This window comes from Rhinopithecus bieti, unplaced genomic scaffold, assembly GCF_001698545.2.
Source record: "Rhinopithecus bieti isolate Rb0 unplaced genomic scaffold, ASM169854v2 scaffold_27306, whole genome shotgun sequence".
In the NCBI taxonomy this organism is placed as follows: domain Eukaryota; kingdom Metazoa; phylum Chordata; class Mammalia; order Primates; family Cercopithecidae; genus Rhinopithecus; species Rhinopithecus bieti.
The window spans coordinates 123,724-146,750 of NW_016812395.1; the positions used below are offsets into that span (position 1 = coordinate 123,724).

The 23,027-nt window shown below is 35.7% G+C and overlaps 1 protein-coding gene across 1 annotated transcript in view; it reads right to left on the reverse strand.

The window, feature by feature from the left end:
• The window catches only part of LOC108544915 (phosphatidylinositol 3,4,5-trisphosphate-dependent Rac exchanger 2 protein-like), a 164,636-nt gene that overhangs the window by 86,279 nt on the left and 55,330 nt on the right, over positions 1–23,027 (reverse strand). The window contains 5 exon segments of the mRNA XM_017896328.1: positions 886–1,047; positions 4,207–4,308; positions 9,387–9,491; positions 11,843–11,965; positions 13,625–13,696. Coding sequence (XP_017751817.1) covers positions 886–1,047; positions 4,207–4,308; positions 9,387–9,491; positions 11,843–11,965; positions 13,625–13,696 — 564 coding nt within the window.

A 23,027-nucleotide genomic window follows, 5' to 3' on the forward strand; every position in this document is an offset into this window, starting at 1 on the left:
GGACATAATTTTAGGTCCAAATGAAAACTAACATATCAAAGGTAAGAAACAAATTCATCTAAAGCCTTAAAGATAAAGCAATCCACTTAGCTTTATGTGATAACAGTATTTGGCTAGGAGCATTTTCAATCTTTCCTATACTTAAAAGTTATCTTAATTGCTTACTTTATAACAAGAAAAAATTTGACCTAGTCCAAAGCTTATACTCATTTAAATTAAGGCAACGTAATGACAGAATTTGAGTTTATTCTTTGCATAGTAGTAAAGTAACACAGGACTCCAACCCCATGAAATAACTGGGAATCAAAGTTACCATTAGCTGAAAACATTTTACAGATTTTAACTATACTCTTCTTTTGGCATAAAAAAGTTTCCTTAATGACTCAGGAAGTCATAACATTTTCATCTTGAATAAACCTTAAAATAAGATCATAGCCAGTTCCTTCAGTTTATAAATGAAGAAATCAAAACAAAGAGGTTAAGTGAACACGTAATTTAGAGTCTGAAAGGAATATCACAGCAAACCTACTGAACTTTCTGTCCCTTCTTCACTCTCCCAGGATTCAGGTTATGTACTTATGGCCAAAGTTAAGAGAGGAACAGAATCATCACGATGCATAAATGCTAAAATATTAATGCTTATAGCCCACGTAGTATCTATTGGCTCCATCACAAACTTCTTCGGTCAAGGTTAAGTCAATTAACTACCACCTTAAAGATACTTTAAAATAATGATGAAAGTGAGCACTTTTCAGAATTGACTGTAGTCCTCAAGAAATATCTAAGAAAATGACCATTTATGGTTCCATCCAACGCCAGTAATTCTGCACAAGGCCTGCAACAAAAAACTATCTTAAGCTTGATTGTCAAGCAAAGTGAATGTACCTCCCAGCCTTCAATGTGAGACTGCCATTCCTCTAAAACTTCTAACTTCTCCATCTGTCTCTTGGCCTCATTTATGTTGGAACAGACAGCTTTCATGGCTTGGAGGGCTTCCATCACTGCTGCATAGTCACTGTGTTTCCGTGGAGTCCGCTTCAGCAACTCCTGTTTATACACAAAAAAACAAATTGCCCTTTGATCTTCAGCTTTCTGGTACAGCAGGTTCAGCCTGACCAGGAAATGAAAATTGCAAAGATCGTGAGAGCCACTTCCATAAGTGACATCACAAATTCCTCTAAGATTAAGATCAAAAACAAAAGTTTGAATCAATGAGTAAGTATAACCCAGATGCACATTTTGCAGTCACTTTAATTTTCCTCAAACTTACTTTGTTTTTAAAAATTAAGTTAGGTTCCTCCTTTTGAATGGTCAAATATCTTACCGGGAACATAAATTTGTATGTTTTTAATAATTTGACTTTTGTTCTAACAGAAGTACATCTTTATATGTTAATTTCATTTTTCTAGAGTCTTTAACAGAATAACAAATCTTTAAGTACGTCATAATTTCAAAAAAATTTAAACATCTTATTTTCTAATATTTTGAGAAACTATAAAATATGTCATAAAGTAAAATTTTAAAATAATGTCTTCTACTACAACAAGATAATTTATAAATTCTACAATACTCCATCATTAAAGGAGCAATTTATGCTGTTTTTCCCAATTACTCAGGCTTATTCTATGTGATGAATGAACTACCATGTACCCTTCAATAGCTTCCTTTTTTGTTTTGGTATTTAGGGTATTGGGACGGTCTTTTATTTATATTTTCCCACTCATCAAAACTAGAATAAGCTTTAATCTCTTAAACATATTGAAAGCCATTGTTAGATGTTTAAAAGCACAAAATTAAACATCTTCACCCACTGTCTAGACAGTTGGGACCACATTGCTTTTTAATTAGTCATGTGTTTCCTTACTACAGTTGCCATCATCACGTAACCAACACAATTACAGAAATCCTGAGGCAAGTCTTGAAAAGAATTTTCTAAATTCTCAACAAACAGTGTGAAAATATGCAGTTGTTATACTCTTTTGAGTTCTGTTATTGTTGAAAATTCTGCCATAAACTTGGACCCTAAATTCGTTATGTTCACACCTTGTTCTGCAGAGCTAACACCAGAGGAATACATATTATATCACTCCCAAGACAAGGTTTAAAAGTTGTGCTGGATCACAAATCCATAAATGAGACATGCAGGCTTCTTCAGAAACTCTAAAGAGTAGAGGCACCTGTAAATTACGTCAAGTGGTCAAGTCAGTCTACAGGCCATAATTTGGGGTCCAATCATCTAAGGAGTTGAATATGAATTTGCATAATGTGAAATAGTGAGAGAAAACCATCACTACAATCTGTTAGCCATTACTTGCTAAGAACCCAATGTTGATTGACCAACTCAATAATTTCAAGCTCCACAAATAACATCAATGTATCTTTTCCTAACATTACAGCCTAATCCATAGAATATTTTTTTCCAAATAAATGAAACACCCTAAATCAAAGAAAACCCCAGCAGAATTTTTCAGCCGATGGTACAACAGAGACAAATATCAACGTCAACGTGTCTATTACATGAGCTAACAGTTTTTCATGTTTCTTTGTGGAGATAATCTACCAGAAAAGGGAAAGGAGGTCAACAATCCACTGCTTGAAGGGGCTCTGAACTGACCTTCTGGCTAAGAAAGGACGCATCCACGATGCTTTCTTCTGAGAGGTCAGTTCAAATACCTGAGTTCAACCCTAATCAGAAATGAGTAATTTAGAATAACCACTTTGTCAGGATGTAACCTTTTAATCTCCCTATCCCTTCTTAAACAAAACCCTTGGGATTCCAAAATCAGGGTCAGGAATAACTGCAGTTATGAGTACACAGGCAAACTGAGTCAAGTCAGAGGTCTGTAGGGATTCTCAGAAAGAAAGGAGACATATTTGCAACAATACGCCCTCTGCAGAGCTGTGTCAGCCTCTCTGAGGCTTTTTGTGGCTTAAGCAAGCAACGTTAGACTTTTATTTCTTTAATAAGGAACAAACATTTTCAAATAAAATTTACACAGATACCCAATTTATGGAATTGACAAGAGTTGTATTAAACTACATTTTTAGTTCAAATTCAACATCTATTTCTTAAAAGCAAATCAATAAAACACTAGTTAATATGTCTCTAGTATTTCTGAGTATTTTTTGAAGTTTAGATGCCAAGTAGCAATTTATATATTAAAATAAATCAGAATCAAATAGATATGAACAAAAATGGCTAATACTTATAACGTACATACTATGCTAATTGATTTTATAAAATAGTTAAATTCATCATTATTATTATATAATCCTATATATATGCATATATATGTATTCAGAATACACGTGCATACATACATACACACATTCCCACAGGTCTATGCTATAATTTCATCATCATCATTATCATCATCATCATCATCACCTCTATTTCATAAATGAAAAACCAAGGCATTAAGAGGTTCGATTACTTGTCCAGTAAGCACAATACTTGGGATTTAAACTCAGAGTTCATGTGCTTAACCACTATCCCAGGCTGCCTATCCTCATGTTATGGTTCCAAAAAATGTAGTTTCAAAAATTGCTGTCTTGACCTATTCATAGGTCCATTGCAGTAAGGGCAATTAAGTAGTTGGCACCTTACAGTATATTTTACATAATAAAAATTGTGGTTACTATAATGAGACAACAAATCTGCAACCATTAGTGGGATGTTTTACATCTTCTAGAGGCAATGTTTTCTTAGCAATCTCATTCCACATTCTATCATTTATTGTCTCATGCGACCCACACTATTCCCTTTAATAATAATTTTAAATTCTGGCTATGCAATTATATAATTTTGACCATAATTTCATTAGCATCACAAAGTCATCAAAGTTTAAGGAAATCAAAAATATGCCAGCAGTGGATTTATTTAAAATAAAAGGCCCTGCAAAATGCTATATAAACTAGTCATAATGAACTTAATGGGATCTATCTTGAAGCTAATGCATTTCCTCTAAATGAAACTTAAGTATGTTTTATACAAAGAGCACCAAAAGCTCTTTCAGTGGCTTTTCCACTGAAAATCTGTTTCCTACACTATATATAAATTTGTGACAAAATGACCACTTTTTTCCAATACTCATGGTCTGCCCTTCCTTTAGAATATCAAACTCTTTAAAATAATTTTTTAAAAAGATCATCAGCAAAAGATGTAGGTACAAGGAAATGGCTACAACTAGGTAGCACATAAAATACCTTCAAAATGAGAGGGTACTTGCATATTCTTTGTATTGGTGTTACTAAATATCCTTCCAAGGGAACATCTGTGTTCTTCCGTCCTCCAAGCAGCATGCAGTTCTGGGGTGAAAATAATCATAATTAATTACATTTTTAAAATCTCAGGCAGCAAAACGTTTTTCTACCATAAAATGCTGAAAACTAGTGAAAGCATATGTCTTTATATACTTTCTTTCTCTAAGAAAAGCATATTCAGTCACAAACACTCACGGAGAGACAAAGAGAAATACTAGTTACAGAACTGTGTTGTGAATCTGTATCTTAAAAGTTAATGAACTTATATTCCCCTGAGTATGAAGTCTGAGGAAAAAGAGGTGGAGAAAGAGAGGGAGAGATGAATGAATGGATGGATGAATGGATGGATAAGTGGTGGATAAACAGATGATTGACACATAAATAGATAGATTGATTTTGCTTATAAAGAAAGGTATATTATGTTGTAGAAGGGCAAGTATCAAGACAGTTAGGTTCTAACTCGGGCTCTGCAACTGACAAGTGACACAACTTGGGCTGATTTCAGAATTCTAGTTTTCCTCTCCATAAATAGGGCAGGTTTTAAGCAAATGATCTCTGAGTCATTTTTTGCTATCACACTGCACCAAAGACGCTGGGCAGCCAGTGTCAGAGAAGGAGGTCAGACAGGATCTCCATAGAGGCAAGGTGAAAGAAGAAATCTCAAAATCAGGAATCAGAGTGGGGTGAAACTGAAGCAGCTTTCATTGATGATAAAGTGGTGGTCAAGAGAAAACTGACTCTGAAAAATAAAGCCTTCACCTTCATAAGCAACATGCAATGAAACAGACTTGAAACTTGCCCAAACCTTCTTTCTGCAGTGCCTACAACAGACAAATTATTTAATAAATATCTAACAGAGGGAGAAGAGAGCCCCTCAAATATCAAGCTAAGTTAGCAACTTTCATACTACAATTTTCAAATTACTGTTTCAGGTTCATTGAGAGGAGAGGCTGAGTGTTGATCAGGAAAGGATGCAAAAGGAAGACCGATAGTAGCAGAACAATTTTCTGCTGTCCTGAGCAACTGAATATCAGCCTCAATTTGTGTGTCCAAGTCAGCAAAATCAGCACTATGAATGTAACTTCACCCAGACCCCACAGATGACATAGCAGCAAACACATGCTCTTACACAAGCATCCTCTTTGGGGGTTTCACTCCCTACTGCAATCGGGTTATCAAAATATTCTTTCAAACTATATTTGGTATTTTCCCCCAGAGGAATCCTATGAAATACAACTATCTACATCTCGTTATATTTCCAGTGATGTTTCCGTTCCAGTATGTTAGCATCCCTGTAAATTACAGCAGCCATCCCTTCACCTACCTCTAGACTGAAGTGCCCTAAAATCACCCAGGGCTGTCTAGCCCACTTTTCTTGCCTCGTGTATTAGTACTGCATAGATTGTGAACTCAATTCATAATCCCACAGGTTGGCTACCACTTTAGACTGGCTTAGGAGAGCTAGCTCCTTATACATACATAAAGAATATGTTTCCTGACCAGGTACAGTGGCTCACACCTATAATCTCAGCACTTTGGGAGGCTGAGGTAAGAGGATCACTTGAGCCCAGGAGATTGTAGAAAAATGAAAAGTGCATCAGGAACCAAGAGGAAACATTAAGCTTACCAACACGTGTGTAAATTGGAGTCACTAAAGAAGAAAACAAAGGGTCATATAAATATTTCTAAAATAATGGCTAAAAAATTCCCAGATTTGATGAAAAATTCATCTATAGATTCAAAAAGCTCAACTATAAATAAGAAATGTACAACCATCCCCACACCTAAATACATCATTGAACTACTGAAAGAAAAACACAAAGAGAAAATCTAGAGAGCAGCAAAAAAGAGAAAAATGTCCCATCATATAAAGTATAACAACAACACAATTATAGCAGATGCCTTCTCATCAGAAACAATGGAAGCCATAAGGTAGTAGAATGACATATTCAAAGCGCTGACTGAGAAAAATATCTATCAGTCAAAAAGTTCTATGTCCAAGTAAAATTATCCTTCAGAAATGAGGGCAAAATAGAGACATTCGCAGATTTAAACAAACAAACAAAAAAAAAAAAGACTGAGCAAAGTCATTGCTAGTAGAAATGACTTACAAGAAGTACTAAGGGCTGAAAAGTCTAATATCAGAGTCAAATACGCAGGAAGAAATAAGAGCACCAGAGATGGTAAATATTTACATAAATATAAAAGGCAGCAGAAAAATATAGAAAGTAATAATTGTAACACTGTATTGTGAAGTTTATAACATATATAATGTAATATATATGGCAATAATAGCACAATAGAGGAGAGACGAAATGGAACATTTTCCATTTCTACTCAGGAAATATTATAGCCAAATTTCCCCTATATTTAACTAGAATTAGGTCAGTATTAACCTAACATGGATTTGATATGTTAAGATGCATATTGTAGTTCCTAGAGCAATCACCCGAAAAACTCCTAATAATACAGTTTAAAAATTGAGAGGAATCAAAATGGTACACAAAAAAATGCTTGATTGACACAAAAGTAGTTGGTAAAAGAGGAACAAAGAAACAAACAAAAAAGACACCTAGGAAAAAATAATAAAATGGTACATGTAAATACCATCATATTGATAATTACATTAAAAACAAACAAACTGAGGACCCCAGAGACTGTCAGACTGGATAAAAAGCAGACTCAACCATATGCCATCTGCCAGAGACATTTTAAAGATCCTAAATGGCTTGTAAGTAAAATAACAGAAAACGATATAACATATAAAGATAGTAAGAGAGCTATCACAGCTATAATATTATTAGGAAAAATAGACTTTAACAGAAGAAATACCACAGGGACAAAGAAGACCTCATGATGATAAATAGAAATATGAATATAACAATTATGAATGTGTGCATATCTAACAGAGTCCCACAATACAGCAAACAAAAATGGACAGAGTTAAAGGGTAAAATAGATAATTTAATTATACATGGAGATTTCAATATCTCATTCTCAATAATCAGATCATTAAACAATATGAATAATATGAATAGGAATTCATAGCTTTGTCAATGCATATAATTCATAGCATTGTCAATATATATGAATATTATTATTCACATCATATAATATGAACTAGAAATATAATAAAAGTTATCCAACATAAGAAAGAACATCTACCAAAAAAATCGATAGCAAGCATCATACTTAATGCAGAAGGACTAAATGTTTTCCTACTGAGATTAGAAATATGGCAGGGGTACCCGCTCTTACCACTTTTATTCAACACTATACTGAAGGTTCCAGCCAGTGCAATAAGGCAAGAAAAAAAACTAATTCATCCACAATGGAAAGGAAGGAGTAAAATCACCTTTATTATCAGACAATTGATCCTATATGCAAAATACCCGAAACAAGCTACAAAAGAACTACTTAACAAATACATAAATTTAGATCGCAGGACACAAGATCAATAAACAAAAGCCAGTTAAATTTCTATATATTAGCAATGAGCAATTTTAAAATGACATTAAGATAATTTCAATCACAATAGCATCAAAAGGGGAAAAACAAAGGGAAAAAAAGTAAGTACAAGACCTGAATACAGATTTCTCACATATGACAACAAAAGCATGGTCATAAAAAGAAAAAAATGTAATAAATTAGACTTCATCAAAATTTAAAACTTCTGATTTTAAAAAGATGATATTTTAAGAGTGAACAGACAACACTGGGAGGAAATATTTGCATATTATATATGTGACATAGGACTTAGCTCTGAAACATTTATAGCTCATTATAAAATAAACATCCCAATTTTTAAATTGGTAAAAGATTTGAATAAACATTTCACTAAACAAGACATGAAGAGTTAATAAGCACATGAAAGCATGCTTAATGTAATTAGTCACTGGCAAAATACAAATTTAAACCACCATGAGATAGCACTACACACCCACTAGCATGGCTATAATCAGAAAAACTGAAAATGCCAAGTGTTGGCAAAGATATAGAGAAACTGGAATCCTCATGCATTGCCAGTAAATACGGCACAGCCACAATGACAAATAGTTTGGCAGTTTCTTAATTAGTTAAACATGAGCTTATTATACAATACAGGCATCAATTCCACTTTTAATGTCACCCAAAAGAATAAAACCATTATGTCCATTCAAATACTTGAACATAAATGCTCATAACAGCATTATTTATAGGAGCCCAAACTGGATCCAGACCCAATTTTCATTAACTGGCAAATAGATAAACAAAATACAGCATATCCACACAATAGAACAGTATTTTGCAATTAAAATGAATGAAAATGGATACATTCTATGGCAAGAATGAACTTTGGAAACATTTTACTAAGTGAAAGAAGTCAGGCACAAAAGATTGCATTGTATGATTCCACTTATATAACATCTCCAGAAAAGGCAATCTATAGGGATGAAAACAAATCAGTGTGTGCCTGGTGCTAATGGTGGGAACAAAGATAGGCTGGAAAGGGACATGGAGGTCTTTCCGAGGTGACAACAATGATCTAAAACTGAATTTGGGGGATGGCTGTACAACTCCACACTCTGCTCAATATCACTGAATCGCACAATTATAATCTGCTCTTCACTAGCGATTAGTTTGCCCATGACAGTCAAAATACGCATTTATTTGTGCTAAGCTAAAGAAATTAAACACATATTTTTGTTGTTTTTATGAAAACAAAATAAGAAATGTATGTAGGAGAAAGGTTAAATTTTACACTTATTTTCTACCATATCCACGATTTGCTTCCTTCCTGTTACTGCCCTACTTACAGCTCTCTCAGCAGAAGTAAAGGACGCCCTATGGAACTGGGGCTATAAAGCAGTGATGAACTCTGGCAGAAGCTCCTCTCACTAGGAACCTGTGGGGTCTCACAGATAATTCATTATCAACCACGAGGGGGCATTAGTGGTACTTCCCCAAACACAAGCTGATTCCAGCTCTCACTTTTATTTTTATCAAAGGACTCTTGCTTCCTCACCTGGGGATGCTAACAGAGGTATCCCACAGATTTTTACACCATATTGATGCTATTCCTTGGTTCGCACTGGACCTAACAACACATATCAACATACAGTAACACATAAATATACACTTACCAAAAGAAATGTCCGGATTGTTCTTATTTTGTTGAGTTCAAGAAGTAATTTTTGTGCCTTCTCATGGTTACTACAATATTCATCATAGATACGAAACTTGTCTTTCTGTGAATTCATGTAAAAATAAATTAGTCATTTGATTCAGCATTCTGCAATTTTAACCTATGTGATACGCATAAAGAAGCTTCAGAGTGCTTACTACGTTTTAAGAGCTATACTGCGTGTATACAGCTATATATAAATTTTATTTATTTTCCCTGGCCCACGAAGAATAGCCTAAAAAGGGAGATAGACATATATCAGTTATACTCTGTCGTGAGGAATTCAAGTGGACAAATGAACCAAAGGGTGGCAAAGCACAGAAAAGAGAGGGCTGAGCTTTGTCGTGAGGATTCAGTTACAGCTTAAAAAGAGGAAGAAATTACATACATATTCTTGCTGTTATTTATGAAAACTGAATAAGGAATGTATGCAGAAGAAAGGTCAAACAATCTGAGCAAGGTCCAGGTATATAAATCCATGATTCCCAGGCAGGGAGAGGGAAGAAAGTCATTTAGGTGAAGGCAAAAGCAAGTGCCAGATCATATAGAAATAGAGAAACACAGGACCCTGTGGTTCATATACACCAGTCTAGACAGTTGTGCTTAAGAGAGACACTAACAACCTGAAGAATATCTAGCAACAAGCAACTAAGAGAATGACAGACCCTGCAGACACTATATCTGAGAGGTTGTTTCAGAGAGTCATATTTGTAGGTATAGAAAAGTCAGGAAATCATGAATACTTTCAAACAGCATTATGTTGTAAAGGACTGACAGTCCCATGTAGCTCCAAATATAAAACTAGGACCTTTAGGTGGATGTTGCAAGGGCAGTGATGGGCAGATTTTGGATCATCATAGAGATTTTCTAACAGAGCTGTCACTAAAGTAGGAACAAAATAAACAGCCTTCATAGATAAATAGGAGATATTCTTTTAAAACAAGAGGATTTGTACCATCATGATCTCTAAGCTCCCTTCTATTTGTAAGATTTTCTCAAAGTGCCTTATCATGAAAAGAGTACCAATAAAAGAAAGACACAAAAAATGTATTGATCAAATATTAGAACAAAAGTGTGCCCACTGAAATTTTAAAGGCACGCATTTAGAAACATTAAATGCTACTTTCTCTAACCAGCAGAAAATGTATTGAATCACTTATCTCAAGAAATGATACGAGCCAGAAAAATAAAATAAACTTCAGAAATAGTTTAGCTAAATTCAGGGATGACAGATTCATAAAGTGTTACTAAGGAAATGGATGTCAGGGTGCAAGATTCCCAGGCACAGCCCTGGACTGAGATAGCCACTACTCCAGCTGGCAGAAGATTCTGATTCTTTTGATTCTTTCGTGAAATAAAGCAGGCTTAAGTGAGTGGACACAAACACCCGTGGCTTCCAGCTGTGCCCAAGAAAAACACAGCTTGATCTTCCTATACCCCATGAGCCTCTCCTTTTAATATAATTATTTTTATGACATATTTTCTGATTATAAAAGAACATAGAGCTTGCTCACTACATAAAGACAGATTTTGAAACTACTATCAAAACCTTTCTAAAAGACTAGATGGAAAATTAAAAACACACAAAATTTGATTTCTATGACTAAATACTCTTACACATTTTTAAACAAAACATTAGTTGTCTAGCATTTTGATAAATACATGGATTTATACTGGTATTCTCAAAATTAGCATCAACGCAATGGTATAAATATCAACACTCTCTCTTTTTTTTTTTTTTTTTTTTTTTTTTGGTGTGAATGCCCTTTAGTTCTGAAAACAATTTTCACCACACAGGTGTCTTTTTATTTTGCAAATTAATTGCATAAATAATTTCAGGCATCATATATAAAGAGATGAAAATGATCGTATAGGCACAGGATGTGTAATTTGAAACAACTGAATGCTGGCTGGTTATTGCATCTGCACTGCTCAGTACAATCTTCTGAGAAACCATCCTTGGGGAAAATTCCTGCTACTGGGTTTATTCAACTCCAGGTTTGTCACAAGTTGATTAACAAGGGAACATTCTGACTAATAAAAGGCTCATCGTGCCATTAAAGGAGTGAGGATTTTCTGCCTCAAAAGAAAAATGCTCTATGTTTGAGAGAAACATAAAAATTCATTCATTATGAACAGCCTGAATATTCATTAGAATTCAAAGCTACAGAGGATGCGAAGAACTAACTTGTCGGGGAAAAGAAAAGGCTGTTTATTCTTCAGTAAAATGGATGATGTGAGGCACTCTCCCCTTTTCTGGCTCTAAGTGGAAGATTTCATTGGCCTTAAAAGACCCCAAACTTTTGCTGTCAGATTTTACTTCTAATACTAAATGCACACATACCACTATGCCAAGAGCTAAATCTTAAAATCTAGAGGGAAAGAACTTTAAAAATAAACAGAAATGTATCCTACAAAGTGAAGAAAGCAGGTTCCCACTTCTTGTTGAGCATTAGGTTCGGGGTGTAAGCATTCTTCTACGACTTTTAAGAATTCTTTATGTACTGCAAGGATGTCTTCAATGTTTGAGAACAACATCTGTAAATAAACAAATGTGTAAGTAAGCTCAGTAGTGAAGCAATTTTTTTAAGTCTATGATAGCATAGTATTCTCTCTCCAACCCGAAAACTGCACATCCAGGCCTTCCTCCCACCTTGCCAGCAGAGCCTCAATTTTGTCTGGACGTCTCCTCCACGCCGCTGACGCAACTCTGGGAACCACGAGCCTGTGGCTGACTCTCAGGGCAAGGCCTCGGTTGCCCAATCCAAGCCAGGTATCCCACTCCCTTCTCAAGGCTGGGCTGCATGGAAACCAGCAGAGTTGCCAGCAGGCTTTTCTGGGAAGGGCATCTACACTCCTAAGAAGGGCACACCAGAATGGACAGTCCTCTTTACCCTCTGGAAGGTGCCACATGTAGAAGTAAAACCTGGGACAGCTTGCAGAGTCATTCTGCAGCCACAGGAAGAGCCAGCTTGAGCACAAAGCTGATAACCTGGGTGGCAGTGATTATTAGCTGGAGAGGATGTAGCGACCTTGCTGGCCTCTCTGTGTCACAGGTGCTAAACCTTCTCCTCTGTCTGGAGTCCCTGATGTGTGAGCAAAAGTGTCTTCAATTCAATTTGAGTAAGAGGTTTCTTTAGCTTACAATCAAAAGCAAGCTAACTAAAATATTCTCCTGGGAGGAAAATTTAAAAGTTAGGTATTTTACTCATGGGGAAATAGAGTCAGAAGAATCTTTAAAAATCCTTAGAATGTTCTGTATTTCCAGCAAAATAAAACAGTAAGTTAGCATCATAAATATCAGGAATAGTACATAAAATTTAAATGAATAATCATTATAGTATAATTAATTTTCATTTACCTTTTTTTTTTTCAAAACTGTTCACAATTTTCCTTCCTTGCAGTTTAAAATAAACGATTATACATCTGTTTCTGAATTAAGGATATCATGTGGAGTGAACCATTGAAATCTTTTGTTCTTTAGTGATCACAGAGACTGGAAGTCACGTTTGCCCACACCCTGCCTTCCTGAGCCACCTCTAACAATCCTCTTGTATGGCTCAGCTCCCTCCTTCTCAAAGACATTGAGGTTCTTAGCCTCCTATTTATTTATTTATTTATTTAGAGACAGAGTCTCGCTCTTATTGCCCAGGCTGGAATGCAATGGCACAATCTCAGCTCATCACCACCTCCGCCTCCTGGGTTCAAGCGATTCTCCTGCCACAGCCTCCAGAGTAGCTAGGATTACAGGCATGTGCCACCACAGCTGGCTAATTTTGTATTTTTAGTAGAGACAGGGTTTCTCCATGTTGGTCAGGCTGGTTTTGAACTCCTGACCTTGTGTGATCCTCCCACCTTGGCCTCCCAAAGTGCTGGGATTATAGGCGTAAGCCACCACACCCGGCCACCTCCAATTTATTTTTCTTCCTCTGTTCAAATGTTCCCAAGGCCTTGGTAAAAAAACAATAACAAAAAACTCTATGACTTCTCTGTCATCCTCTTAATCTCCCATCTCTTTTCCTAAGCCCTATTTCTCCTTTTTAAAATTATTACCAATACAACTGACGGGCACAGTAACTTGTAGTGGAACTGCCAATCAACTGAAGGGCTGTGAAGTACTGTGAAGTACCATGGCACCAGTAAAATTTATCTATAGGAAACTCATGCTCAGGTTGAGGGCCAATTGTACCTCCTCACCTTCACTGTTTCTTCTGTCACATTTTTGTCAACTTTTGATGCTGCACACTGGTTCATTCGGTGTAAGAATGCCTGCATGAAACAAGAAGACATTATGAAGTTAACATTAGGTTAATAAAATGACTGGGTGTTGAGCAGAATTAAACTAATTTTTTTACAACAAACCAAAGTGTAAAAATCAATTTATTGAGTATAATTGTTTTGTTGTAACACAGAAACCCTTGTGCATTGCTGCTCCTATCTGGGAATTACACTTCCTTTACAATGTTGGGATAGGGCCAGAAATCATCAAGTATATGTAAATTAAATTTATCCATCAGGATCTCAAAGTTGTGAAGTAAGCATTTAGAGTCAGATGTTTCCTAAACTTCTAAGACTTGCAAAGCACAAGAAGACCAAAATTTAATGGAAAATGGCATTTCTAATAAAACAACAAAAGGGCCAGAGATTCTGAAGTGATCCTCTTTGAAATCAGAGATAGATAGATAGAAGATAGGTAGGTAGGTTGGGTGACTGATTGATAAAATAGATGATTGATTGATAGATAGATAGATAGATAGATAGATAGATAGATAGATAGATAGACATCCCTGCCACTGTTTCCCAGGAAGACACTTCAAGAAGGAATGAAAGAATTCCCTTTCTCCTCTATCGCCCACCCCCAGCCTTTTAAGAAGCCAGAATTCAAATTTCTGGGTTCAGGTCCGGGCTCTCCATACCTCTATGGTAGGCAAATAAGCCCTTTAGTAATTCAAAGATTTGGACTCTTCTCAGTGGTCATTAAGTTTTGACCAATGGCTAAATAGACTATTATTTTCAGAAAGAAAAAAAAAAGAGTAGAATAATTTCATTATATTGAGCCTCGAAAAAGAAAGTTTAGGGGAGAAAAGGAGAAAAGAATTTCCATCTAGCAAATTTGGTTTATGTCCTCAAGACACCATCTATTATCACCCTCAGGACATGGCTAAGAAGAGTATAAAATGGTACAACATTTCAGAGGGCAACTTGACAATATATCTCAAAATTTTAAATGGGTATTTCCAGCCAGTATGGTGGCTCACATCTATAATCCTAGCGCTTTGGGAGTCCCAGGCAGGATCCCTTAAGGCCAGGAGTTTGAGGTCAGCCTCGGCAACACAGCAAGACCTTGTCTTTACAAAGATTGTTAAAGTTTGCTAGGTGTGGTGGCACACACCTGTAGTCCTAGTTACTTAAGAGGTTGAGATGGGAGGATCACTTGAGCCCAGGAGTTTGAGGCTGCAGGGAGCCATGATCACACTCACCACTGTACTCCAGCCTGGGTGACAGAGTAAGATCCTTTCTCAAAAGATAAAAATAAAAATAAATGGGCATTTTCTTGACCCAGCAATACTACTTCTAGGACTTTGTTCTATGAAAAATATTCAAACAAGGGGATTCATTGTATTTATTACCAAAGTGGAAAAATTGGAAACAATCTAAATGACCATCAATAAAAGAGTCATTAAACATATTATGATATATTCAAATTATAGACTACTATAGCAAAAGTGCAATCATAAATGGAATGTGATGAAAACTATATATACACGTACATGTGTATATGACAGATGTCTATAAAATGTTGCCTGTTGAAAAAAATTATTAAGTGGCATATTTGCTACATACATACATATATGCAGATGCATAAGAATATATACAGATATACAAATGGATAATATCGGTGTGTGATATTGAGAAAACAGCAGGTGGCATTTCCCAAAATGCAATGGGTAGTTCACGTTAGGTAATGGGAAATTGACCTTTGTACACTTTCTAATTTTTGTAGTCTTTGGCTATAAGCATGTTACAACTTATATCAAAAGAGGAACAAGACTATTTAAAATAAACCAAATGAGCCACATGATCTCACTCCTAGCATGAACTTCAGAACCACATTTATTCCTGATTCAACCAGTTCATGTTTCAGATTCTGTAACTACGATGTCAGACCAGAAGGAACAGACTCAATTCTTCAACATCAGCTGAAATAAATAAAATGAATATGTATTGGATGTCACTCCAATTTGTCTATTGGGAACAAGTGATATAATTTTTGAACTCTTATCTAAAATTAATGATAATTGGTGAAAAAAATTAGAATTTTCTAACTTTAAGTGCTCAGGTTATTAGTATTATTATGTTTAACTTTTGCTTTAGTTTTGTTTTCTTGAATATTTTCCACATACTCATTGCAAAAGTGTTCTTTATATCATTCCATTTACTCTTAAAATAACATGGTGGTTTATTTGCCTACTTTACATAGTTTACATTTTGTATTGACCACATAGTAAATAGGTAACTTCTCGTGCAAGCAAAGCTTAAACTTCACCTCTACATTTGTAAACCTTTTCTTCGTAAACTGAACTCAGTCACATTCTGAAATGGATAAATTAAAGTGAGGAAGCAGTAACAATGAATCAAAATATGAGTTAGAAGGGAACATACAAACTAAGAAAGTAAACCATGTCTTTATCTGGTTTTTTATCTTCTTATCCTCTGTGACAATATGGAACTTTTGTTTAACTGTATATGAAAGGAAATCTGGAACTTGTTACCATTTCTGACCAAGCATTTCTTTTTCCCAAAGTCCTCATTTTATACAACAGTGAAGGCAGATTTTAGATGTTTGCTGAGAACGCAAAATCATGAAAACTGTTTGACATTTTTTATAAGAGTTAGTTTAAATCTTCCTTCCTAAAGCTAGGGATAAATAGGTAATTTCAAAATCACCCTTTAACGACCAGTATCTATAGTGTCCTTTCAGACTCTGTTAATTGGCACATTTAATCCCTTCTTATATCAATCAAGGAAGCATTAGTAGCCTAGTCACAAAAAAACATGAAGGATTCTATACATTGTTTTATCTCTGCATTCATTCCCACTTGTTCAAAATTTCATCAGAATCAGATAATATTCATCTTGACACACATATATTTGAAATCAAGCTGTGGAAAATAGGTTTTTATGCTAGTGGGTTTCAAATTTTTTCTTGTGTTTAAGACTTGGAGAGTTTCTTCCAAATGCAGATTCCTATCCCCAGAGGTCTAACTCAGCAGATTAATTTAGGACCCAGAAATCTGCATTTTGAGCAGGACCTCTAGGTGATTCTGATGTAGTTGGTCCAGAGATCATCTTCTGATGAATATTTCTTTATGTTTATTCTTTCAAAGACTAAAATAAAAAAAAAAAAAGCAGACTTTGAGAAATAAATGAGTCTTAATAGGAATATTGGGTTTACTTGTTTCACTTTGACTTTCAACTCAATGTCAAACAGTGGTTGTTTCTATACAACATACTCTCACCCAACAACTTGGGATGCTGGTACCCTGAAGAGGACACGCCTCCCACCCATGAAAATCACAGTCAAGGCTGCATTTAACTGGTCGCAATAATCTCTGAAGGGTAGGGAGATGCAGACACAACACAGATGAGTCAAAGACAGGCTAAGTTGCGTTCAGAGGAAGTGAGGCTCTCCTAGATGCCCCTCCGAGGACCTGTCAGCTTGCATGTGTGTGAGCATGTGCTCCATTCACCAGCATTCCTCTAACAATGGCTCCACAAAAAATATTCCTAGATTTCACTCTAGTCATGGGCCTTTTCCCAGAGTACTCTTTATTTTCTCTTTAACTTGCCCCATATTATCTTGTATTTTTGGTAAATGCATATGATAAATATTATCCACCAATTAAAGTTTAATAAAGCTAAAAATGTCACAAATTTGCTATCAAGAATCAAAAGGAAGAAACTCATTAATATGAAATAGGAAGATGACAGCAATCTCCTTTATCCGTGTCTGCCCATTTGTGCTGTTACTAGTTGAAAAGTAAAGCAAAGCTCATCATGGGCTTTATTCTCAGAATGCATTTTCCTATTTTATGATTTCAACATACAAAATGATCTCTTTCAACATATTTTTGCCCTTTCCACTCTTTTCATCAGTCCAGGCACACACAGATCACTCGCAAAAGTCCTGCAGATTTTAACAATTTATACTTTTAATTCTAGATACCCAATGCCAATCTGATTTTCGTATCATACGGCACTAAATCTTATTACTCCAACAAATATTCTACATTCAAAATCCTGAATGTAGACTACTTAGCAGCACCCCGTCACCTTAAAGATTTGGTTATTTAATATGGATACAGATAGATAAATTGTATATATAAAGGTGAAATAGGAAAAATTTAAGAGGGACCCCACCGTTGCAGGAAAAAAGACTGTACTAATTTCATGAAAATAAATGAGAAAAAAACAATAAGGGTAAATATTTTCCTTTTACCCTTTAACTTAAAACAATATTATCACATCACAGTTCTTTGGAAGATAAGGGCTTTGTCTGGTCCTAGTAAATGAAAGAAGTTTGTCATTTGGGTTTGCATGAACACCTGGTTGGTACTGGCATCAATGGAATGGAGAAGACTGAAAGTGAAGAAGGTTTTGGGGTGGGAGAATTGAGTTTGCTCTGGACCTGTTGGGTCTCAGATTTCTATTGGGCGCCAGTGTGGAGATCATGAGTAGGGGGTTAGTCATTCCAACGTGAAGTTCTAAGGGAGGGATCAGGGCTTACAGTAAAAAGCCCTGATTGTCACTGGCACAAAGATGTAACTCAGGGAAAGCATATATAGAGAGAATAAATGACCAGCCCTAGTCCATTGGAGACAGTGCGGAGATGGGGAAGGAAAAAGGCACAAGGACAGGATCATTTTATATATTTGTTTACTGTCCATCTCCCACATTTGGATGGGAGCTTCATGAACGCAGAGCCTATCTGCTTTGTCCCCTGGGATATCCCCAGCACCTACAGCAACATCTGGCACTTGGTAACTGCTCAATAAACTTCTGGAAAGACTGACGACTTTTGTTCTTGACTCAAATGGTTTTCATTTATGAAGACCACCAGACTGCATTGCATTAATTTCCCTAGTGTATTAACTTCCCAAATATTCATTAACAACTTGGAATATAGGATAGCACATAATCTTTTCCTCTTCTATCACCATATGATGTGGTTTATCAGTCTTGATATTATTGACATTTGGAGCTAGATTAAACCTTTATTTAAATTAAACCTTTGTAGTGAAGGACTGTCCTGTGCTCACAGGATATCTAGTAATCTCTTTCCCACTCAGATACAATGAATGATAATTATAAAATGATGTTACTTTGTTCCTACACAATATGAGCAGCATCTTTCCATCTTTGAAATAGATCGTGGTTTGTCTCTAAACTTCCAAGACAACATTCAATCCACACAAAACTCCAAAAACTTACAGAATAATAAATCATTTGTTAGTAGTCCAGTAGTATCTAAGACTCAGCCTCATGGGCATTTATCACTCTACAAATCGTTCAAATATCCCACACCTGGATTACTCAAATAAACGCCTACAGAGATTGCAGTGATTCCCAAACAGCATGTCTAAATCGCCAGTGAAAGCCTCTTGATTGTTGCTGTTTCCTTGTGATTCAGAAACAAAAGGATTTTTGTGTCAGTTATTGAGAGTCTAGGTATCTGCTCAATTTCCCACCAAAAGATGTTTTACTCTTTTTCAGACCAATTATTAATTCAAAATGAACATCACTATCATCTCAGAGCCTAGGTGAAGATAATTTTTCATTATACCATCCAAATTAAAAAATAAAAATAAAAACCTCCCTTGGCTGGAACTTGACCAAGATGTGAAGATAACCACCATATTGTTATAGTGTATTCTATTTGACCTCAATATAACAAAAAATAAATATGAAAGAACTGCGTTCTTCAGGAATTTTCAGGGGAAACAATTCATCATTTGTCAGCATATGATTGGTACATTACATACAAGGCACAGAGTTGTGAAGATATTTAATACTTGGGTGACAGGACAGTCAATAGTAAAACTGAACAGAAGATGAAACAGAAATCAGGACCATTATTGATAGAATTACAGTTATGCATAAAATTACTAAAATCACAGGTGAAAGTTAGTGAGATGGCTGTAGTGAAATACTATAATAAATGCCCTCTTTTCTTAAGTGTGTTTTTTGTTAATTTCTTAAATGTTTAATTTTGTTGTTGCGTTTAACTTCCAGTTTGTTTCTGCAGTCTTGACACCCACAAACTCATCTCACTCCTCAGCCTATAAAATTATTATTTTAACAGGATATTTTGCTTCCATTGGCCTAAAGCAATGAGTTGGTCTAAAGCAGAGGTCGAAAGCAGTACAGGTAGATTTTAACACAGCACTATGTGGTGAAAACATTGATTCAGGCCTGGCGCTATGGCTCACGCCTGTAATCCAAGCACTTTTGGACAGATCAAGAGGTCAGGAGATCGAGACCATGGTGAAACCTCGTCTCTACCAAAAATACAAAATATTAGCCAGGCGCGGTGGCGGGTGCCTGTAGTCCCAGCCACTCGGGAGGCTGAGGCAGGAGAATGACGTGAACCCGGGAGGCGGAGCTTGCAGTGAGCCAAGATCACGCCACTGCACTCCAGCCTGGAGGACAGAGCAAGACTCCCTCTCAAAAACAAACAAACAAACAAAAAAATTGATTCAATCGCTAACATTTTTTTAAAATAGTGGTATTCATATAAAAGTCAATAATTACAGCCTCTCTTCAAACACTTGGAGAAAATTAACACAAGGCCTATCTACCTGAATAAGTTGGAGCTGAAGAAGCCACATGTTCTCTTAATTTTGCCACAGTCACCACTACTCCCTATCATCATGTACACCAAAGCTGAATGTTAATTGTCATGTATTCTAATAGTAATGTTGTTTTTTTTTTAATACAAAGCCCATTTTACTCAATTTTTTTTTTTTTTTCGACTTGGGAATCTCTGTAGCCGTAGCCATTTCCATTTTCAGCTATAGTCTTAAGGTTTTGTCAAGGTTCTTTTGACTCATAAATTTTTAATACTGATCATTGCAGAGTTCTAAGTTTTAAAATAGCATTTGATCTTGAAGTGCTTGAGTGAAAATGTACTCCCATTATCAGAGGGAAAAAAAAGCTAAAACAAAATACTTAAAATAAACCTAAGAAAATTGGTGCACGTTTTACTTAACTCTTAGTTCCCCAAGGAATCTAAAATTAAGCGAGATATTTACTCTTAGAAGTGATATCTTTTGTTAGAGATAGCTCTGGTAGGCATGTATACAGCTAGTTTTCTCAAGGATTGAAACAATTCCATGTTCTTTATTTAATTTTTTTAAATAAAGTAACTTTTTGGCAATAAATTCTTATTGGTGTATTCATTCCAAGTATCATTTGATTAATGAAGATCTTGGGTTCCTTGTATTGTTTTGGGTGATTGATGTCTCTTTCCTGAATGGTCAGGGATGCACCAAACCCTAGGGAGAAATCAGTTTCAAAAAGAATGAAGATTAGGAAGTATATGATGTTTATAGTGGGCTGTTTGGAAGCTTTCAAAATTAACCCACCACCTTCCTCCCCGGAAATACCTAGAAATACCCACTCAAACATATACAGATGCAGAATGTCTCCTCGGTGGAGTTCAGCTCTGTGGTGAGCATTTATGAGAGGCCAGATGCTTTTAAGTCTCAGTTTCCTCACCCATTAAATCAGGTTAATAATCATATGTGCCTCACAGAGAGGCAGAGATGATTACATGGAGGTAATGATAGCACTTTGCAAAGTGCTAGCACACAAATAGGGCCCAATAAATGTTATCTGATATTTCTGCCACTGTGGCTATTATCACTATCCACTATTACTACATCCACAGCCATAGTCCCATTACTTCTACTGTGGTAATTATTACTAACACTAGAGAGAACAGAACTAAGGGGTAAGTTAAGGCCCCTTTCTCCTCCTTTCTGTTCCTATATTAACAGTAAATTAATCCAACAGACTCTACTTTCTGGAGAAGTCCTTGATATCAGAACAAGTAATATAATTCAAGGTATTGAGGCAAAAATTCTGTGTTTATTTTTTAACAATTGGATCTTCCACAATGTAGTGGATCTTTTCTGCTCAGGATCCCAGGCTAGCACCCAGATGTTTGGTATATATGTCAATCTCTCTATTCATACATTTATCTTCCACCCATTGCAGAAATTTGGAGATTCACAAAGAGTAGAAGATACAAAAAGTTTATTGAGGATCAAACTCTAAGGTACTAATAGGGATTGTTGTCTATGTATTCAATCCTTGAAAGAACTTAGAGCACAAGGTATTAATAAAAATGGAAGAATGCATATGAAGTTTGGTCAGACCACAGCTTTAATTTCAATGAGATGTCACAAGAACAAGGCATGGACCAGAAGCACACAGGCTGGAAGTAAAACGACAACCTGATCTGAAAAGACCACTACAGAAAAGCCAGGTTCAGAAAAGAAGAAGGAAGCTGCCTTCTTCTGGGTGCTATCATCTCTTTACAGCACCAATGGAACACTTAAACAAAAATAATTTATAAGACAGGTTTACAAAATTTAAATTAAAATGTATTTATGTATCATATGTCATTATACATGTAAAGAAACTTAATGTCAGATGAAAATGAACTTTTAATGAGGCTCAGAATTATAACAAAGAAATAAAGATATTTCATATATCCCACAATTTTTCTGGTATCATTTCATATAAAATTATGTTTCATGGTGTCAGCTGGTGAAAAACATGACACAAAATGGATTTCTAAATGCATTTCAGAAGCTTACATGAACATAATTGTAACTTTTTTCTGAAGAGCTCCCTGTTAAATTGCCTTATTTTTAATATTATACAAATATTTATACAGAGATGCCAGTAGACAATTATGTCTCCCGTATAATAATACTTCATATTGTGCTGGTCAGGAATTTACGCTGATATCAGATCACTTGAACAACACAGCACAATGAAAGAAAAGGGTAAGTGGGAAGTACAAAGTACATTGTATAGATAATAGTCTCAAGTACATATTTTTCTCTGGCACAGGAAACTGGTCATTTCCCGAATTTACAGTGCAGAACACTATTCCTGTTTTAATCGTTATTCAAGAATGCAGTTCCCATGAAAAGGAAATGTAAGCAGTGGAGAAGGAAAAGTATTTAATGCTAGAAAACCCAGAGAAATGAATGAGGATCCCAACCTGAAGATCTGTTGCTGCCCGACGGCCACTCCCCTCCTTCATCTCACACTCTGATCTAACTCACCGTGCAATCCATGAGGTATAAAAGAAAGATTTATAAACTGGTTTCATAATAAATATTTATTTCAATTAACATGAATTTGTTGTATTCTTTAAACACATTTATTTTGTGTGTTAGTCCATTTCCATACTGCTATGAAGACATACCCAAGACTGGGTAATTTATAAAGAGAAAGAGGTTTAATGGATTCACAGTTCCACATGGCTGGGGAGGTCTCACAATCATGGCAGAAGGCCAAGGAG